The sequence below is a fragment of the Ictidomys tridecemlineatus genome, chromosome 10 (assembly GCF_052094955.1).
Source record: "Ictidomys tridecemlineatus isolate mIctTri1 chromosome 10, mIctTri1.hap1, whole genome shotgun sequence".
In the NCBI taxonomy this organism is placed as follows: Eukaryota; Metazoa; Chordata; class Mammalia; order Rodentia; family Sciuridae; genus Ictidomys; species Ictidomys tridecemlineatus.
The window spans coordinates 63,153,052-63,174,801 of NC_135486.1; the positions used below are offsets into that span (position 1 = coordinate 63,153,052).

General features: G+C 34.0%; 1 protein-coding gene across 4 annotated transcripts in view; it reads right to left on the minus strand.

Moving 5' to 3' along the window:
* Nucleotides 1-213: 213 nt before the first annotated feature.
* Nucleotides 214-21,750, minus strand: part of Ero1b (endoplasmic reticulum oxidoreductase 1 beta) — a 45,363-nt gene continuing 23,826 nt past the window's right edge. For 2 of the 4 annotated variants that reach the window (XM_078023092.1, XM_078023089.1), the window contains 12 exons: nucleotides 20,299-20,372; nucleotides 15,972-16,092; nucleotides 15,820-15,866; nucleotides 13,036-13,047; nucleotides 10,775-10,801; nucleotides 8,459-8,551; nucleotides 8,087-8,333; nucleotides 7,193-7,262; nucleotides 6,939-7,025; nucleotides 5,451-5,584; nucleotides 3,047-3,103; nucleotides 214-542 (listed from right to left, as the gene is read on the minus strand). In XM_078023092.1, coding sequence (XP_077879218.1) covers nucleotides 527-542; nucleotides 3,047-3,103; nucleotides 5,451-5,584; nucleotides 6,939-7,025; nucleotides 7,193-7,262; nucleotides 8,087-8,333; nucleotides 8,459-8,551; nucleotides 10,775-10,801; nucleotides 13,036-13,047; nucleotides 15,820-15,866; nucleotides 15,972-16,092; nucleotides 20,299-20,372 — 985 coding nt within the window. In that variant the 3' untranslated portion in view covers nucleotides 214-526. The remainder of the gene's footprint in view (nucleotides 543-3,046; nucleotides 3,104-5,450; nucleotides 5,585-6,938; nucleotides 7,026-7,192; nucleotides 7,263-8,086; nucleotides 8,334-8,458; nucleotides 8,552-10,774; nucleotides 10,802-13,035; nucleotides 13,048-15,819; nucleotides 15,867-15,971; nucleotides 16,093-20,298; nucleotides 20,373-21,750) is intronic. The other 2 variants (XM_078023090.1, XM_078023091.1) reach the window with 2 other exon arrangements.

A 21,750-nucleotide genomic window follows, 5' to 3' on the forward strand; every position in this document is an offset into this window, starting at 1 on the left:
GCCTATCTTGTCCCCCGTTTTCTTATCACCTACCAGTGCTGCTGTGAAGATGAAACAATGCCTGCCAACACTTGCTATCATGACTAGAAGCAGCCACCTCAGACCACCTGCAAATATATTTTCTCCCCACTCCACAAATGACAAGCAAATCTTCATCTCCTAAAAGAAACACTTAAAATTTGGGGTAGGGGGTGGAAACAAGACAGAAAAAGATTGCAGAAACATGTACTTTAATCCACATTTTCTATAATCTGGTGGGTACAACAGCAAATTATTTGGAATTCTTTTCAAAAATCAAAGCTGCACCTGTAAGAGTTACTTAAAATAGAGTACTAGTGATCTTATGTGTTGAATTTTGTACAAAAGAATTTCCACAATACCGTGCACCTAACCTGTGTCTTTTGGTGAATAGCTATGGTTTCTGTAGGTACTTCAGTCTGCAAACTGCTGGGAGGTTTACTGTGAACTTTTTCTCAAGTTTCCATCTGAAGGCAATGCTGATGAAGACCAAAAGAGCTGTCCTTTCTTACATACAATGGCACCTATGCAAAGTCGAAAACATGGCACAGTGTTTCACATACATAATAAAATTACAAAACTGAGTAATGAACAATGTTTAAAGTCAGAGCATTTTACTTGTCAAATTTCAAAACTGAAATCTGTTATTCTTCCATATGATCTTCCTCATAATCCAAGAATCAAAACAGAAGGAACACAGTATGTGGTTTGTCTAACTTACAGAGATGCCTCTTAAAAAAAAAAAATCATGCCATTGAAGGAAGGAATGGTTCCTTTTCTCCTTGTTCATTAGATCATCAGCTGCTACAATCATTTCTGTCAGTTATATGGTCAAGTGCTGGATTTTTACATTAAGTGATGAGATACAGACAAATTCCAAGAAATGCTCACTAGCTGAACATTTCAAACACCATGCCATCAGTTTTCAGTCACCACCTCACAGCCAAAGTGAGTGAACTGGGAGCAGTTTACATCTCAAGGACCATTAAATGTCACGAGACTCAAAAAGCAGGTTCCTGCAGTCTACACAATCATTAGAAACACACAACACACACAAATGTAGACTGCTCCCACAATCTGATTTATAGTAAATAAAATAAAGGTAATCAGATGAATTTCAGATGCAGAATACTTCATTTTATTTTCTTAGAAGTGAAAAAATTCACTAAAACCAAAAGTAACTTTAGCTTAACTAGATCTTTTAATATGCCAGAGCACATTCTAATATATTTTCCTAAGCTTGAAACAAAGAAAAATGCAATAAATGGAAATGACCAAGAATTTACTCTAGTAAATAAGAGTTTAAATAGTAGCTGTTAACTGGGGAATGGTGAAGTAACACTAAAGAGATCTTTAATTTACAATAAAAATAAACAAAGTGCAAACTTTTCACATTTTCTGAAACAATGATCACTAAGTGAAGAATAATTCTTATTCTTACTAGCAAGATGACTAGATATTCACTTAGTCTTAAGGTTTCCCTCCTCAAACCCTCCCCAAAGGAGGGGGGGAGGAAAAAAATGGAGGAAGCTCCAATCAAGCCAATCTTTTTATTCAACCTAACAAAATTACCCCCCAACTACAACAAAATCCCACATTCATAAAGGTTAGAAATTGGGTAAGAAAATAAATAACTCTAGTTGGACCTTCTTCCCCCAATTATACTGTTCCACAGGATGGCAAAAATATAATTTTAAAATATGCCATGAAACTGTAAAGGAACACATATCAGACTCTGGCAGCATATGATATGGGTTTAAGAGCACTTATTTACTTTAGGGAAGATGGAAGACTCTAAGGAGAAACTAGACTTTGTACCTGTGATACTTCTACATGAATATTCAACCTTTCAAGTTAATTCCATTATATCCACTGACACCTTTAAAAGAATCAAGACTTTTAAATATTGTTTGACGACTAAATCCCAGGATTAGAAAGTGACAGTCTAGGACCTAAAAGTCTGTTGGTCTGAGTCACACAAAGTACCACTGATACCGGATGAGCTAAAAATGGAAAGAGAGGGAAAAGGAAGCCTAGAAGAGGCCTGAACTGATCTCCCTCTGATATATATCACCAGAGACAATAGCACTGAGAGCTAAAGGGTTGCATAGATTGTATTCAAAATTAAATCCTTTAAAAAGTACTTACTTTAAAATAGCAAGTTTTGTGAATAAAAGTAATTGGCATAAATTCATATATTTCCCTTCAAATTTTTCAAGAAATAATCCATTAAATAAATATGCAGGGTTTTTTTTTTTTCTTAAAGTAACTGACAATATCTAAAATTAGGAGAGGAACAAAGTCAGAAGGTGATCTGTTTTAGGTAAGGAATGCTCCTGTGCCAGCCCAGTGCATAGACAGGACCCCTTGTGCAGTCAGCACTTACCTTCACCAACACAGGTCCTTTAGGCAAAAAAACAAAACTGCAACCTCAACAAGAATATCAAAAACCGTGGAACTAGAGCTAGAAGTGCTGGGGATCTTAAGGAGCCCCTGTTCCATTCACTGAATTGGCCACTGACCACAAGGTCAGCCCCACACTATAGAAGGTGACACACAAAGTGCCAGGCAAGGCTAAAAACAAGTTAAATCACAGACACATTTTTGTGATCCTAGTCCTAACCAACACTGGTTCCCTAGTTGTTCTTTTCCACAAAGGACTGAACTCTGTTACTAAGATAGAAATAGTCATTTAAAGTTTGACAACTGGAAATAAAGGGTAATATAATAAAAATAAAACCAATTCAAAACAAATGGAACAGAAGAATATTCAACAGAAACACATGAAATTAAATAGAATTAGTATAATTTACATATCTTAAAAGTATATACTTCATTTATAAATATTTCTAAATGATAATCTATTAAAGGTCATAAATATTCAAGTGAACATTTGAATTTTCTCTTTTAAGAGTTCAGAATTCTTGAAGTCTTAGAAGATTAGTCTCTCTCTGCTGAATGTCCAAGACTAAAAGGCTTCATCAAGCCACTGTACGTTTCTACTTGGACATATAAAAGCCTTTATTACCTACTGTGTTGTAATAAAACTTTAAAATTCTGTAACTCTCTTATACTTGTAGAAAGCCTATAGGAGAAAAAGAAAAGCATATTAGTACATACAGCTAATATGATGTTACTTATTTCAAATTCCTGATAATGTTAAAGGCCACAATTTGAAAGCAAAATCTAAAGTTAAAAACAAACAATAATACTGAACACTGAGGATTCCAATTTTTAAATCAGTATGCTACCATCTCTTACAAAAACTGACAAAACACAAAACTATAGTCCTTTGGTCTTGGTTTAGAAGAGGCAAAGGAAGCCAGTTACTTATTATCAACAGACTTTAGAAAAAGTAATATGAAAATAACTCACAATGATAAAGAATCTCAGATTATTTGTTTCCCCTCATAAATTCATTATGTACATACCTCTCCAAACACTGACTACTCCTTTCTAGCTGCCCCCTAAACACACTAATGGTTCTTTATCTTGTTGCCTGCTGAGGGTAAAGACTGCTTCCTGCCTAGTACCTCCCTCTTCCCTGTATTCATCTAAAATTTGTTTATCAGTTGTGATTACTGACATACAAAACACACAAATCCGAGCTCCTCATCAGCCCAGGCCAGAAATAAAACTCTAGGATGGGAAACACAAAAAAGTAATTCTACAAGCTCAATTCTCCTTATGTACAATTCAGAACTGATATAAGGAACATCTAATGTTTCTCCTTCCTATAGCTTAGGGCGATGTAATACATGGTATATATTAAGCTCCTTTCTTTACTCAAGTGCTTAAAAAGTTACCATTTATTGAGAGCTTAGGGTATATCAGGCAATGTTCTAAGCCCATAACATGTAAGATCTCAGTAAACATTAAAAATGCTACAAGATAGATATAATTAATCCTGGTTTTACATTTTAAGAAAGTCAAGGCTCAAATAAATGTTTTCTCAGGGTCACTCAACTAGTAGGTAAGTTTTAACCATTAAGATGGTTCATCATTTTCATTTTACAGTTTAGAAAGGAAACTTGCTAGCAGAGCAGTGATTTTTTTTATTGAGCCCACAATGCTAATAAATGACAGACCACAATCCCTGGACTTGAAGACCGGATTCCAAGCCTAGAACTCTCCAGTGAAAAATAAAGATCAGGGTCTCTAGATAAAGAAATAAAGCTGCCAAGTGTGCATTTATGAGACCCAGGGATATTTTAATGAAATTCTCAATTTTTTCTTCTTCCTAAGTTTAATTTTATTTGGACTTACATTTAAATTATTTAAAATCCTTTTCATTTCAGTTTCATTTTAAATTAATTTAAATTTCATTCAGTTTCTCCTGTTATCTTTCTACAGGCCTCATAAGTGGGTGGACTGAATTTTCATGAAATGCAAATTAACAATGGAGATTTTGTTCATTTTGTGTTTCAAATCTCAACCTACATCATCTTTAAATATAGGGAAGCAACAAGTAAAAATCATTGCTATTAAGATGAGAAAGGCCAGGTACAGTGGTGCACACCTGTAATCCTAGTGGTTCAGGACACTGAGGCAGGAGGATCTAAGTTCAAAGCCAGCCTCAGCAACAGCAAAGCGCTAAGCAGCTCAGTGAGACCCTATCTCTAAATAAAATACAAATAGGGCTGGGGATGGGGCTTAGTGGTCGAGTGCCCCTGAGTTCAATTTGTGGTGTCCCCCCACCCTCAAAAAAAAAAAAAAGATGAAAAAGTGTAATTAATCTATTTTTAAGTTAACTACCTATCTGATTTAAAATGCATAATAAGAAAACATAAGCAATAATCTCTGTATCACTTGATCCCTTATTTTTTTTTTTGTTCTTAAATCTTCCTTGACTTGAATTCTTGCCCTGTTTTCCCAAACAGTACTGTATTATTTTCTGCAACTCTTCCTTCTATTTTGTATTCCTCCGTAGGCACTGCATCTATCTCTGTAGGTAAATTCAAATTATTTTTGATACCGATGTAGTATAAACAAGCAAGACTACATATCTGACAAATAAATGGGGTATAAATAAAAGAAAGAAGGTACTTCATGGCTTAAGAAATTAAGAGCAGGAAAAGAGGGCTGAATTTTTTTTTCCTTTGATAACCTTCATGACCACTATTCTTAATTCTATTATGGTACCTGAACAAATCATAGCCCCCTAATGACAAGATTATTCAGAGAATATCATCTCCACAGAATTAATGAGGCAAACTGAGACAACCTGGCAACTGGAAACTACTAAATTCTCCTATGATCAATAAGAAATTGACTTGTCTGCCTTGAAGCTGCTCTAAGCAAAGTGAGTCCAGGTATAATTCAGTAATAACATCTTTCAACAAAACAAACTCCACATCAGAGGAGAAGATGATCTTTGCAGCTTGCTCAGAACTGAATGGGAACAAAGTCTTTGCAGTGGAAATGGCTCTTACCTTCCGAAAGCATTTAGAAGAGCAACTATTTCCTGCCGAGTGAGCTGGAAGCCTTTGGATGGACTGTTCTCTGGAAGCTTCTGGATTTCTTTTTCAGAGAATAGTATCTTCAAGGCAGTTCCTAAACCCTGAGTCTAAAGAAAACATTGATGAACTGACAATTAACTTTATATAATAAGAACTACTATAAAGATTTAATGGGGCTGGGGATGTGGCTCAAGAGGTATTGCGCTCGCCTGGCATGCACGGGGCGCTGGGTTTGATCCTCAGCACCACATAAAAATAAAAATAAAATAAAATAAAGATGTGTTCACTAAAAACTAAAAAATATTTAAAAATTCTCTCTCTCTCAAAAAAAAAAAAGATTTAAAGGAATACTTAAGCCATTGTGATGACAAGAAACTCACATGGACTGAGCTTTACACCAAAATATTAAACTAGGCACAACATAGTGCCTCCTGGCAGGTTATGAATGAGATAACCTTAGCTAATAAACTAATTCAGTTTAAGGAAAACTGAACTGTTTTAAGACTTGTAAATGCCTATTTTACAACCTTGAAAATATCACATCAGAACTACAGTGTTTGATTTATAACCTTGAAAGCACTTATTTATTTATTTATTTATTTAGAGCAAGCTGTGCTGGATGTAGAACCTAGGGCCTCAGGCATGCTAGGCAAGCACTCTACCATTGAACTCGGCTTCCAATCCCAATGAAAGCTTTTTTTTTTCTTTTCTTTTTAAAAAAAACAACCCAGGCAATTCAAACCTTAGAGATTACTAGTGATAAGTATACTCATTAATTTCTCAATTGTCAGCACCAGAGGAAAAGATAATTTTTATTTTAGTGTAGTCTCCATTAAAATAACCGCCTCTTGATTTTTTGTAACTTATTATCCTCTTTTAAAGAAAATAAAACATCAAACAATCCCTTTTCATTGTTCAGGGTAACAGACCTACCTAGCAGAGCTTTCATATTTTGTCTTTAGGTGGTCTCTTGTGACTACTGAAATAAATTCAATGACAAAATTGGATATTTAACTTTTATATAATTATAATTTATCTTTTGTGTAAACATATATAACTCTATTCACAATCACCAACTTTAGAAATGAACCCAACATTGTATCAAAAGATACAGATACAATAAAATTAAAATCATTAACACAGACTACAAAAAACATCCTTATACAAACATGTGCATGTAACACAGTTTAATGATATTTTTCATAAATAAAACAAAAACTGGGGCTGGGGTTGTGGCTCAGTGGCAGAGTGCTTGCCTAGCATGTGTGAGGCACTGGGTTCAATCCTAACCACTACATTAAAAAATAAATAAAGTTATTTAAAAAATAAAAAAATAAACAAAACTGCACTTTGGATCTGCCTATTTCTAAACTCTAATGCAATAAACAATGAGGACATTCTAATAAAAATTTTGAACTCAGTGGAAAATTTTAATTTCCAAAGAAAAGACATTACACATACCTGTAATTTTCCCCATAATCTGCATTTGTCACATCCAACACAGTCCATAATACGGGAAATATTCTTGAAATGTAACCGGAATTCTTCCTATCATGCAAAAAATATTTTCAGTCTAACTAAGCTTTTAAAATCAAATTAACTACAAAAAGGCAGAGAACTAGAGAATAAAAGGATCTAGATGAGCAAGATTAAAAGACAACAGCAAACAGCTCCCCACCAGCTCCCCCATTCAATAATTGTTTTTTTTTTTTTACCTTTAATGACTTGGCCCCTTTTTTGTTGCCTGCAAACATGGATTTCTCATCGAAGTGCATGGGAAATGACCTGATGAAACGACAATATTATAATTAATAAGTTACAGATGAAAAACTCAGGCATCTTATATTAGAGTTTTGGTAGACTTTTCTTCCCTGTAAGTATTTAAAATTCATATTTCTTATAACACAGGAAGGTGACAAAGAATTCACATATATACTCTTTAATAAAGACAAAGCTTTAAAATTTTAAGATTAATATTTTAAAGAAATTACATGACAAAATATCTAAAAAATGAAAATCAATCTGTGAAAAATATACAATACTCTCTTAAAAAACATAATAATTTAAGTACTTCTTGATCTAACTTCTCCATGCTCATATTAACCAGTAAAATTAAGTTTGATAGACTAAGCATGATACCATTCAAGTTTAAATATCAGGACAAACATAAAATTGGTAGAAAGAACGTTAAATTCTGGTACTACATAAAATCCTAAGTCATATTTTAAAATATAGCCTTCTCTCGAATTATAATACATTCCGCTCTCGTGTATTTAAAAAAATAAAATTAAAAAATATTTTATACAAAGATATGAAAAATTGTGCTCTGTATGTGTAATAAGAATTGTAATACATTCTGCTGCCGTGTATTTAAAAAGATAAAATCAATTTAAAAAAATAAAATATAGCCTGTTCTCAAGTATAGAACTTTCTGCAACAAAGCTTTATAGATGCTTACATTTAGCATTTTTAGAAATAATTTTAAATGCTACCATTCCATTGATCATTTATTTGCCTTCTCAGTTCTGATTTCTTTTCCTAACTTTTAGTAGTCAGTTTTTATTGCCATTCAAGAACCACCTCATCTGAACAGAGTTCAGGATTCTTACTTGGTATCTTGAAATATACTCAGTAGAAGGCTTTTGGTGTCGGCATCATCTTCTACATTTCCAGTGTAAAGATCAACAATTGAACGCTCAAAATAGGGGGCCACCTTTGACAAAGCTCGAAGCTCGATCAAGTATAAAAAGTACAGATTTTTCAGCCTTCTTGGACCTTCTCCCTTTGTTTCCACAGGGTCAAAGCGGCGTTTAAATTCTTTGATATTATGTCCCCAGCTAGGTTTACCCCAGGTTTCTAGAGAGAGAGAAATACATTATGTTCTTTTAGTAAAGAGGATGTTTCATTCTAAAGAATATGTACTTCCTCCAATAACCTTTACACTAATAGAAGGCAAAATCTCCACTTAAAAATCTAATTACCTTCCAAAAGATAATTCGCACATAGATGTAAATTGATACTGGCATGAAGTCCTGATATAAGTTTATAGAAGACTCTCTTCTCCAGACACAAACCTATTCAGAAAAATATTGAAAAAAAATCATGCCCATTTAGATAAGAGATTGGATCAATGAGATTCAGTATATGGACTTTAAAATTTTGGGGTTTTTTTTTTTAGTTATGACAGTAGAATGCATTTTGACATATTATAGATACAGGGAGTATAGCTTCCCATTCTTGTGGTTGTACATGCTGGTCATGTATTCATATATGAACATAGGAAAGTTATGTACGATTCATTCTACTATCTTTCCTATTTCCATCCCCCCTTCCTTCCTCTTTGTCTAATGCAATTAACTTCTATTCTCCCCACCCCCTTACTGTGTATATCACATATCAGAGAGAACATTTGGCCTTTAGTTGTTTGGGATTGGCTTATTTCACTTAACATGATAGTCTCCAGTTCCAGCCATTTACCAGCAAATGCCATAATTCCATTCTTCTTTATGGCTAATATTCCATTGTGTATATATATTCTCCATTTTCTTTATTGAGGAGTAGCTAGGTTGGTTCCATAGCTTAGCTATTACGAATTGAGCTGCTATAAACATTGATGTGGCTACATCACTGTAGTATGCTGATTTAAAGTCCCTTGGATATATGCCAAGGAGTGGGATAACAGGGTCAAATGGTGGTTCCATTTACATGGACTTAAAGATTCAAGGACATTAAAAATAGAGAATTAATACATAAACAATTAGATTCACATTCTCTTACTGGAAGACAATATAGATTCTGGCTTTTGAATAAACTGACTTATGATGAAAACTTAATGCAGAGTAAGATAAAAGGCCCAGGCTCCCGCAGGTGCACACTCTCAGGGTGCGACTGGCAAGCTCCCAGAAGGCAACAGCATTGGCTTTCTATGACTAAGGCCAAGAATTTACTGAGCACACATCATGATGAAGTAATACTCCTTGTAAAAAAAAAAAAAAAATTAAAAATATATAAAAACAGAGAATAACAAGTTTTAAGAATCCAGTAGATGCAGAGCAACTAGCCTTTTCCCTTTTTCACTACCCAATAGGGTTTGTTGTTTTATTTTGTTTTTAAATACCTTCTCCATGGGGGAAATGAGTTTCAATATTGGAAAGTAAGGTATAGTCTCATTTTATAGACTGGGCAAATTTTTCTCAGTGTAAGAATATCTATGTGGGTTACTTTGCATCTTGTCAAGATCTTTCAGATCATTAATTTACTCTTTGTGCCCTTTCACAGAGGAAGCAGCCTCAAACAGGAAAAAAATTCTTTTCAGATCTCATTCTCTAATTCAGAATTCTTGCTAGAATACTTAAATTGTCATGGACAGAAACCAAAAAGTACAAAACTAAGTTCTACTATATAGCTCTCTCCTAAAAATAAAGACAGTTTTGAATGTTATAATAACAAGGGATACAAACTATGAATAGATTTAATAAAACACACTATGAATAGATTTAACATAGCATGAAAATTTTCATCAAATCTGTTATCAAGTAGCAAAATGATCAAAATGTTGGTTCACTTCACACCAACAGGTTGCTTGCTGTCTCTCCCTCTGGAGAGAGCCTGCTTCTCCTGCATATTCTGCATATTCCTCATTTCACCCTAAAAGCACCTCTTTTGAGACTGCCACCCCCTTCTCCCTTAAATATGTACCTACTTTCCTAAATAAACCTCTGTCTATACCTTTGGCCAGGGGTGGGCGGGGAGAACATTTTTCTATCAGTAACATTTTATATTTCATTATAGAATATAAAGGAATGCTTAAACATTTAATACACTGGGATCTATAATGCTTTATCTTAATTTTAACTAGAGAAATCTGGACTATATTAACACGGGCAAACATGTTTAGAACCTTCTGGATTCAATATGTCTCCCCTAATTTTACACATAAAAAGTACTTCCTTCTAAGGTGAATGCCTCTATTTAAAAACAGATTTGCTTACTAGTTACTAGAAAAATAGTTTGATTGAGCACTACATACAAAATGAATAAGACTAGGGAACAGTTATGGAAACCTAATGATAGTATCTGGCCTGTGTATTCACACATTGGCTTTTGGCTGACCAATATCCTCAAACTTTTCATATAATTTTATCCCCAAATATACAACCTAAAAATATGTGCTAATTTCTTTTAAACACTGTCAAAATTTGTTGTCTAGGTAATAAAATCTTAAAACTTACAAAAACATATTAAATATTTCTTTGTATAAAAAGCCAATAAATTTAAAAAACAGACATTAAGTTTACCTTCTAGCCATGTATAGAATGATTCTCCTAGACACAGAGAGAGAGAGAATCAGATTAAAATATTTTAAATGTTCGTTTATAAATTAGAATGAATTAGGCCTATAAAATACTTATTATGAGAAATTAAACAGTTATCTCTAAAAATATCTGATTTGGGTGAAATGGAAAACAGGCATACGATTCTATAAAATAAAGCCCCCAAATAATTTAAGTAACTCTGGAGAATGTTTTTTAAAAACATATTTTTAGTTGTAAATAGATTCCTTTATTTTGTTTATTGTTATGTGGTGCCAAGAATTGAACCAGGGCCGCATGTGGCATGTGTGCTAGCCAAGCACTCTACCACTGTGCTACCCCAACCCTTGGAGAATGTTCATATAAATGATATTTTGATCATTAAAAATGTTTTTAAAAAACATTTCAGTCTCAATATTAAGTAAATCCTAATTCTTTGAAGCTTTGAATATCCAAAAGCATGAGGATAAGTTTGCTTTTAATGAAAAAAAAACCACAGTACTTTTTATAAATTCCAGAAAAAATAGTGAATACAAAAATCAAATTATTATTTACTTCATTTTCCTTTTGCCAATAAAGCTAGATATATTTCCTCAATTATCTAAGATTAAGTTTCAAAGGATAATTTTTAAAACCTTTAATTTTCAATAAAATTCTTCAGAAAAGCAAATGAACAGACTAGAAAGGAGCTTAACTAATTTCTGTATTAATGTCATAATATCTATTTCTGTAGTTCAGAAGAATAGCAAAGCACACAAAAATTCAGATAGTAGGAGTAAGTTCAAAAGATCTACTGTACAACATGATGACTACAGTTAATATCAATGTATTATATTCTTGAAAACTGCTGCAAAAAGATTTTAAGTGTTGCCATTAAAAAAAAATAAGTTAGGGGCTGGGGATATAGCTCATCTGGTAGAGTACTTGCCTCTCATGCACAAGGCGCTAGAATCAATTCCAGAACCACCCCCCAACACACACACACAAAAGGTGAGGAAATACATATAATAATTTGTTTTAGCCATTCTACAATGCATACACTTCAAAACATCATGCTCGACATATAAGTATATATAATTTTTGTCAACTAAAAAAGAATTATTCCTGGATCAATTTTGTTCTTGGTAGGAAAAAAAAAAGATGTCAGTCAAGAAGGATAGAATTTTTATTATACCTCCTAAATTCCTATATTTTTAATTGAGAAAAGAGTGACAGAAACCCAATATATAGAGAAGCTGGGTAAAGAGTCTAGGAGATTAATTCCATGATGGGACTTCCTTTGTCTCCTAAGTTTTAATACTTTACAAACTACACAAACATCTCTCTAGAAAGTCATTCATTCAACTTAACTTACCAAGGATCATTATTATCTCAACTGTTTATTCAAAAAATCTCAACTCTACCTGATAAATCTGAGTCTTCTAGTTTGGCCTCTATCCAGCACTTCAAAGGACCAATAACATAGTCTTTCCCACTGCTAACAGGATGGTCTTATTGTCTCCCAACAGGCTTTTTGACTTTTCCTTGCTCATCTTGTAGGCTCATGCTATTTCCTCCAAGTTTGTATTGTCCAAATCTGGCCCAAATCTGTTCCTTTACTTAAAATTCATCTCAAAAGCCACTACCTCCAGTTGGCTTTCCCGTATCACTCCAGCGGCATATGACTTGCTTTACCTGAGGAGCTGCATCACCTCCAGTTTATAGCGGTAACCACACACATCTCCTCTTAGCTTCATTATAAAGCAGAGTGCTTATCATTCTTCCTATGCATGTCAGCTCCTGAGGGAAGGCCCAGTGTTCTGCCTATCTCCTATCCTACCCAGTGCACTGACTTTGATCACAGATAAGGAAACTTCAACTGAAGTCACTGCCTAAAAGAATTGATGTTATAAAGTTTAAAGTCAGGAAGAAAATAAAGAGGTAACATTATAGGTAAAACTATGTTAACTGTACTACATTTCCTCAGAATATATTCAAATAGATTTTAATAACCAGAAAATAGGAAACTTAGAATGTGAAGCCGATTTCTATATTACACACTTAGATAAAGGGTCTTTATATATTTTTTAACACAGAATAACTTTATTTTTAAAAATCTTGTTTTCTGTCAGTCACTGATAGCTATTTTCTGAAGAAAAAAAAAAGAAGGATCAACATTTTCTCTTGAATCAAAAGAGGAAAAAATCCAATTTTGATAATTTCTTCTATACTTGGAGTCAACATAAAACACAAGAGTTTCAACTCACCATCATCTTCACCTAAAAGAGAAAATTTAAAAATTTAGAAAATGCCTTCATTTTCAAGTTCTATATAGTTCAGGTTCCAAAATGAATCCTTTTTAATATAGGATTAAAACTTATTGTTAAAGTATTCCTTATATCATGAACCTTGGTCAGTGTTTAGTCATCCTGAAATATGGCATAATAAGAATATATAGGCTAAAGATTTCCATGTTTTATGCAAAAAATAAGACATCAGAAAGTGACTAAAACAACCATAAAGAACCCTAATTTCAGTAATTAGCAAGGGTATACAGTAGCTTCTCTCCCATTACTGCTAACACAGCCCTTCACAGGGAGGGCCTGCCCCTGGGCCATAAGAGGTGGGAAAAGGCGAGGAGGCTGGGCTCTTGGCTCCACAGATCACTTCTGCCAGCTTCATTTGAGGTTCTCTGATGGACCACTTTGTGTTTTGGAGGGAAATAAATGTTCTGGTGCTCAAAAACTTTTAGAAAAATAGCTATAGAGGCCTAGCTATTACAACTCAGGAATTATGCAGAGAAATAGAGCTGAGAAGGCTGAAGAGCTCTCTACTAGCATTTCAGTGATGACGGCTTGCAAGCAGATCAGCAAGAGCTGTGGAACTACTTTAGGAAAGCTGTGAGAGCTGGAGCCCAGCCTCTCCTCTGGCCTAGCTTTCTTTTTCTTCTTTCATACTTTTTTCCTTCCTTTCTCCTCTTCTTTCACTATCTTTTCTACATAACAATTTCGTTCCTCTCTTCTTTTCTGGCAGTTTCATGTCTGATTTATCATAACATGGACATGAGTTTCTTAGTACCTGATGTTTTTTTTTTTTTAATATTTATTTTTTAGGTGTAGATGGATACAACAAAATGTCTTTATTTTTATGTGGCACTGAGGATCGAACCTGGGTCCCACCTGTGCTAGGGGAATGCTCTACCGCTGAGCCACAATCCTAGCCCCAGTACTCGGTGGTTTTAAGTCAATGATTGTATTTTCTGCTTTAAATTTAGAAAAGGTAACAATGGAAAAGGTTGGAAGAATTCCTTCCAAACTCTACTGTGAATCAGAAAGCAAGGGAGGAAGCTTTCTATTTCACTTTATATAACTTCCGTTGCTTCAATTTTTATAAAATTTTGTACAATTAATGAGGCTGGGGCTGGGGCTCAGCGGTAGATCGTTCGCCTAGCACACGTGAGGCCCTGGGTTCGATCCTCAGCATCACATAAAAATAAGTGAAATAAAGATGATATTGTGTACAACTAAAAAATAAATATAAAAAAACTAGGGGGGCTGGGGATGTGGCTCAAGCGGCAGCGCTCTTGCCTGGCATGCGAGCAGCCCGGCTTCGATCCTCAGCACCACATACAAAAACAAAAATGTTGTGTCTGCTGAAAACTAAAAAATAAATATTAAAACTCCCTCCCTCTCCCTCTCTCTCTCTCTCTCTTAAAAAAAAAAAATTGGGGGATGGGGATGTGGCTCAAGCAGTAGCGCGCTCACCTGGCACGCGTGGGGCGCTAGGTTCAATTCTCAACACCATATAAAAATAAAAATATAAAGATATTGTGTCCACCTAAAACTAAAAAAAAATAAATATTAAAAAAATTTGTATAATTAAAACATTTAGGTTTGAAGAGAAAAGTTCTAAGGTGAAAGCAGTAAAAGGGTAAGAAGCCATGGCAGCCTTTTTAAAGGTCCAATTCCCTTCTCCAGGCAGTTCAGAATGAATTTGGAGAACATTTCCCACATTTTGACAGTGACCATCTATAAGAAGCCTATGCATTCATTTCTTCCAAGTCTATCTGGCCCTGAGAAAGGCCAAAGATACAAATCTAGACCAGGAAATTCAATTTCTTAATCCTGGTCTAAAGAAAACATTGAACTGGCAGATCAATAAGAGGGTTGTTCCCAGGGTTTGGTTTTTCAGTGAGGACAAAATGAGCACATCCCAGCTGATTTCAGCAATGCTGTAGGTCAAAGTATCACTCCAGCCATACATCACCTAAAGCTTTTCTAACAGTCACATTTTTCAAAGTAAAAAGTGCACATGGCATTGCACTGATGTTACCTACTAAAACAAACTACCAAGACAACTCTGTTTAGTGGTAACAGTATCTTAAACTCTCTTACATTTGAATGAATTAAAAGTAAATAAAATTTACAACTTAGTTTCACACTGGCCACATTTTAAGTGGTCCATGTAGCAACAGACCCTTACAGGACAATGAGGTATAGAGCTCTGCTGAGTGCAGTCTGAGTGCCTCAACTCCTTCTCTTCCTGTTCAAAATATGCTGGGGGGTGAGCACTCCAGGCAGTGCATGGGAGCTTATCCAGACTTTGTGTCCCACTGATGCCTAGAGCAGCAGAGCCTATTGTTCACTAACCAGGCTGTGAGGGAATCTGCACACACACAGGTTTCAGAAGCACTGTGATGAGCCACTGGTTTTGAAACTGAGCTGCACACTGGAACCATCTGCAGAATTTAAAAAACATGGATGTCTAGGTCCTTCACTGCTACAGGGCATTCAGATTTTTAAAAGTTTCCCAGGAAAGCGCTGGTGAATGTGGATTATTCACATATTCTAATTTATTCTATGTAAAGTTCCTATTTTAGGGCTGGCACATAGCAGGCACTCAAAAAATGATGATAACTATAGAAGATGTATAGGAATTTTAAGACTTACCTACAAAATAATCTCATATTTTGTTAATCATTCAAATTAAAACAATATAAAATATAAAAATATAAACAATTTTCAAAAGCATGAAAATGTATAAAAACCCACCTCGACTTGGGGCCAGAGGATTTAAAGGACGATAAACAGATCTAGGCCTAAAAAAAGAACACAAAACCCAAAACATAAAATGGTTTGACTTTTATACATAATCTTTTCAGAACAGAAATAAATATCTCCTCTTCCCCACCCCTCCCTGTTACTTGAAACAGTTCTCTTCATAGATGCTGTTCCACACTCTCCACGCCGAGGACCCCTTATAGCCGGTGTAACGTTCTGGGTTCAGCAACAGATCTACATACTGAGCAGCAGGAGATCTCTCATCTGAACAAGAGATGATTCAAAAAGTCATCCATGTCTCACTATATGCCTAGAATTTGGCATTATAATGCAAACAGAGCTACCCAAAAGCTGGGAAAATGCTGTTTTTCAAGTCACTGCCAACTTACGTGGTAGAGTGGTTCACACACTTGTGACTGTACTTGACCCAGCATTTGTAAAACTTGAACAAATTATCTGAAACAAAAAAGCAACTTTTCCCTTTCCTTTGGATACTCAATGCTCTTAAGAAAATGAACATCCCTCATCTTATTAGTTTTAGCCACCTAGGAATGAACAGATCTAACAGAACCATAACTAGTTCTATTGTCTTATATGATTTCTTCTCTAAATATATACCCAACTACCATGGGCTTGGAAACTGATTTTTTAAGACATTTTATATTTAAAATACAGATTTCCTTGAGTGCAATGGCACATGGCCTATAATCCTGGCTATTTGGGAGGCTGAGGCAGAAGAACCACAAATTCAAGGCCAACCTTGGCAACTTAGTGAAACCCTGTCACAAAAACAGAAAATTAATAAAGGCTGGGGACTGAACTCAATGGCAGAGCATTACTGGTTTCAACTCTTAATGCCATTAAAAAAAAAAAAGTCGCTGCTACTCTCTCTCTCTTCATGGGTCTTAAAAAGCACCTGGCTCAATACTTTGTGATTCAAATCTGATTATTCATAGAGCAATGCTCTAGTTTTTAAAAATCCTCATTTTACTAGTGTTAATATATTGTGGTTTTTCACTCTCAAAATAGTACATGTAGGAGCAATTTTCAAAAATTTGTCGAACACGTAAAATTGACTATTTTCCACAATGAAACCCAAATAAGGATTTCCTAAATCTCTACTATTTGGACATTTTAACAGAGATTAAAAAGAAAAACATTCTTAATTACTAAGGCTCACATTCCCAGTCAAAAAAGGAAACATAAATTCATACCTAAAAAAAACTTCTGACCATAAAATTATTGTAACTATGCTCCACAAGTCTCACCTACATTGGCATAAATGTATTTCTCACTACCTTTTGGTGGCATGAGATTAAATAAACAGTACACAGACTTATGGCTTATAATGGGGGCCAAATGTGATCACTAATGTCGCTCTTCCTTTCCTTATCTAACAGTATACTTTCCTATCAATAAACAAAACTCACTGGATATTTGATGACTACGATTGGGAATAAAGAGAAACTGGTACCTTGATCCATGTCTTCCAAGAATTATCAGCTATTTTTATGATACGGAAAAAATACAAAAGTACCTGCAAATTGCCATTATTAGATGGTATATGTCTAACAAAGAAATGGAAAAAAACTTTACAAAATATAAGATATTGGCTCTATTTCTAGCTCTAGAATTATAGATATTCCACTATATAAATAAAAGTACACGAAACAGTTAACTTACATTGGGTCAAAAAGTGGCCTACAGAGGACCTCTGCCCCCAGTACTATGTCCTCCCTCAAGAAAATTTTCTCTTCTTCCTCCCTCTACAAAGCTGTTCATTGTATATGTCAACTATTACCTAGGGATTCAATGACTTTCACTGAATCAAGATTTCTAATTATGGGAATTCATCAAATTGAGCTATTGTCTTATTTTCCTCCTTAAGAATACCATTTTTCTCAAATGAATTTGCCTTTCACTGCCCTAATTTAATATTAATGCTTTTAAGGTCATGCCACATTTTCTAGTGTGTCAGATATTCAGCCCTGTCCTGTCACCCACCAATCTCTTAAAACATTATATTAACATAGAATAATCAATTTAGGATTCAGGTTTTTTGCTTATCACATATTTAAAATATTATGTTATGAACTCCTAATTAAGCCTACAGCCCTCCATCATCAACCCTATCCCAGACTGCTACTAACTATCTAAAACAAGGTCTACACAGTAGAGGAGAATCTAAGTTTATAAAGCTGTCAAGTCATTTATCTTCATATTTTAAAACTACTATTCTAAACAGTACTTTAAATGTATTAGTAAACAGGGGGAAAATGAAAATAAAAACCTATCATGCCATTTAGGTGATTTATGAACCAATTACTTCGTTCAACAAATATTTATTAAGCACCTACCAGTCAAGGCACTATTCTAGGCACTAATACAGTAGAGAGCCAGCAAGAGAAAGCCCTTTGCCCTTGAGCAGCTCGCAATCTAACTGAAGAGGACCGTGAACTCACAGCCTAAATAAAAGACCACGTATCATCAGGTGGTTGTCAGTGCGGGGGATGGGTGGATGGAAACCAGAAGTGCAAAGAGTCTGAGAATGACCCTGGTTACTATTCTGTATAGACATGAGAGAAGCCTTCTTTGACATTTGAGCAGAAACATGAACCAGAGAGAAGTCAAGCCATGAATAAAGACAATAGCAAAAAATAAGAATAGGATAGGAAGGGCAGCTTGCCTTAGTGACTATTAAACTGCCAAATTATTAAAAACTATTTGATCTTTAGAGATCATCTTCCATTCAAACAGAGATAACACCAACAACAAAACAGCAAGAAATAGAAACATGGATATTTTCCCTAATAAACTGGGGTTAATTTTCTTCAAGTTTAATTTTAATCTACTGAATTTTGGTAACAGGAATAACTAAACAATGATTCTAAAAGCTTCACTGACTATAATAAAAAATTATCTATAAATCGCTGGGAAACAGATGAACATTACTATGCAAAAGAGTAGCAGCAACCAAATTAGTAAGTAGCATGGTTTTATGTACATAAGAATTACATAAAATATAAAAATTCCTATTTAAAATATGTAATTCTAAAAATCTTAAATAGAGTGATTTTATTTTATTTAAATTCTTATAGGATATCTCTTTTATTTCAGCAATTTAAGAAAGTAATATTTTTAAAAATAGTTAACATGTATTTAATGGGAAATGCAGCAATCAACTTATTTATACAAATAATGCTTGCAACTAAATAGTATTTTATGAAATACCCAATTTACTATAAAATGTATATATTCACAGAAATGACTAATCAGAAAACCTATTAAATAACCACGATTAAATTATTTTATTTTAATCAAACAGGTAAAATAATAAATTGGAAAGAAGTGACCACAGTGTTAAACACCAAACTCGATTAGAACAAAAGACTAAATAAGTGTAAGCAGTGATAAGAGTTCTTAATATAGATACAATGTCTTGCTAACAAAACCTGCCAATTCTAAATATAATGGAGAGTATTTCCTTAATTGCATATATGTATATACATACAAATGAGCAAAGAAATCTTGCAAATATTTTTAATTTCTTTGCTGAAATTTATAAGCAATGATAACATTCCATCTTCCATTATTCTTCTCAATTCACCATCCTATAGTAGAAGCCCACTATAATATACTTCACAGATTAATAGCACAATTAATAGAATAGCACAATTCTACCTGTGAACCCTTTCAAACATTTATAAATTGGTATGATTGCTTTAGATCCTTGAAGACTTCAGAAAACTTCTATCCATTTCCAACTGTGCATGCTTGAACCCAATTCTTCCCTGCCACCAAAAATTTAACAATATGAAAATAAAAGGTTGAAAAGAGGCCAAATCAATGGTTTCAGACAACACAGCAGCTCTACGGAAATATCCTATAGATCAAAAGTTTTGAGTAACAGCAATTACCTTCTATTAAGGAAGTGGTAGTTGCCCTGCAAAATAGTATTCTGTGTATTTTTTCTTGGAAAGAGACACTGCTGTGGAGAAGTCCAATTATCATCCTCCCAATATTGAAGAACATCTTTATATGAGTTTGTTGAAACTTCCAGAAAATTCCAGTGTAAACATTTTATAATATGTTCACATATTATAACCAAGTGTCCTCAAATGAAGATGCATAAGACATGGTATGTTGTAGTGGAGAGAACACAGGTTTTGAATTCAGGACTAAATTCTGCCTCAGCCTCTTGCTAGTGTGATTTGGAGCAAGTTCTTTAGTCTTTCTGACACTCAGTTTTCTCAGACATAAAATTATATATACCCATTAAGCTAGCTGTAAAGACAAAAGTATTTAATGTGCTTAACACCAGGAACACAGGTTCTCCATATATGTTGTTATAAATAAGACCTACATAGCAAAATCCAGTGTTAAGCTGTAATTCAAATTATATTTTTATTTAAATGTCTTACTAAAAAGGATAAAGTTAAGATAATCTAATTACAACAATTTTTTTATTACCATCAAGTTCACAAAAGTGATCCTGTGAATCATCATATCTTGCCCAGTCAATGAAAGCTTCTTTGCTTTGATTACTACAGGAAAGAGGAATAAAAAGAAAAATCTTTCAACTTGGAATTAAAAATTCTAACAATGTATTCAAGTGTAATTAAAATAATAGTCTAAGGTCATTTTTTATTAGATGAATCACAAATTCCATTATTAGTGGATACATGAATAAAAACAAGTCATAGGAAAAACACAGATATAGTAATTTCCACAAGTGATTTATATTTCTTAACTATATTAAAATGATTATTTTCTCTATCTCCAAAACAATTTTGAGGCAGGCACTGTACTGCATGTCCGTAATCACAGCCACTCAGGAAGCAGAGGCAGGAAGATCCAGGTTCAAGGCCATCCTGGACAACTTACTAAGAATCTGTCTTAAAATTTAAAAAAGGGCTGGGGATGTAGCTCAGTGGTAGAGTATCCCTGGGTTCAATCCCCAGTACCATTAAAATATTAATAATTTTGACAAAAAATTAATTTATAAATACATAAAACTTATAAACACAAAATCAAACTGGCTTTTTCTTTTTTTTTTTAATTTTTTTTTATTGGTTGTACACAACTTTACAAAGCTCTTGACATATCATATTTCATACATTAGATTGAAGTGGGTTATGAACTCCCAATTTTACCCCAAATGAAGATTGCAGAATCACGTCGGTTATACATCCACAATTTTACATAATGTCCAATTAGTAATTGTTATATTCTGCTACCTTTCCTATCCCCTACTATCCCCCCTCCCCTCCCCTCCCTTCTTCTCTCTCTACCCCATCTACTGTAATTCATTACTCTCCTCAAACTGGCTTTTTCAAATGACTTAGAAATTATAGTAATGTTTGTATTTCCTTAAGTAGGAATTACATTAACTTTCAGAATTTTAAAAATTGAAATTGCTTTCTATATTGATAGAATCCAAAATACCAAGAACAGCATGTCTACAATCTCTCAATCTAATGTACCATCATTAGTTACACCAAAGTCACTTTCATCATGGAGTTATTATTCATCTTACATTCTATCTCATCATTTAGCAAAATCTATGGCAAAGATTTCTAACTTGAAAAGGAACAACTGTATTAATTCGAACTCTGACCTACATCCATTTTTATCTATTTGCAGGCCTTCTGTCTTAAACACATGATGGCAAACATCTATCAGAGAAGCATCATGTTGCTTCCCTTCTTTATTCACTACACAAGTAGAGTACTACATTTAGGGATTATCTGATTTAATACTTTATGCCGTACTATCACAGCCAAGAATTTATTTTAAGAAACTGCTACATAACCACGAACAATGAAGTGTGTAAGGCTGGCTGCACTACATAGTTTTTCAATCAATTTAATGTAGGATATTTTTTCAATGGGAATAATTAATAAGTTAATGAAAACTTTTGTA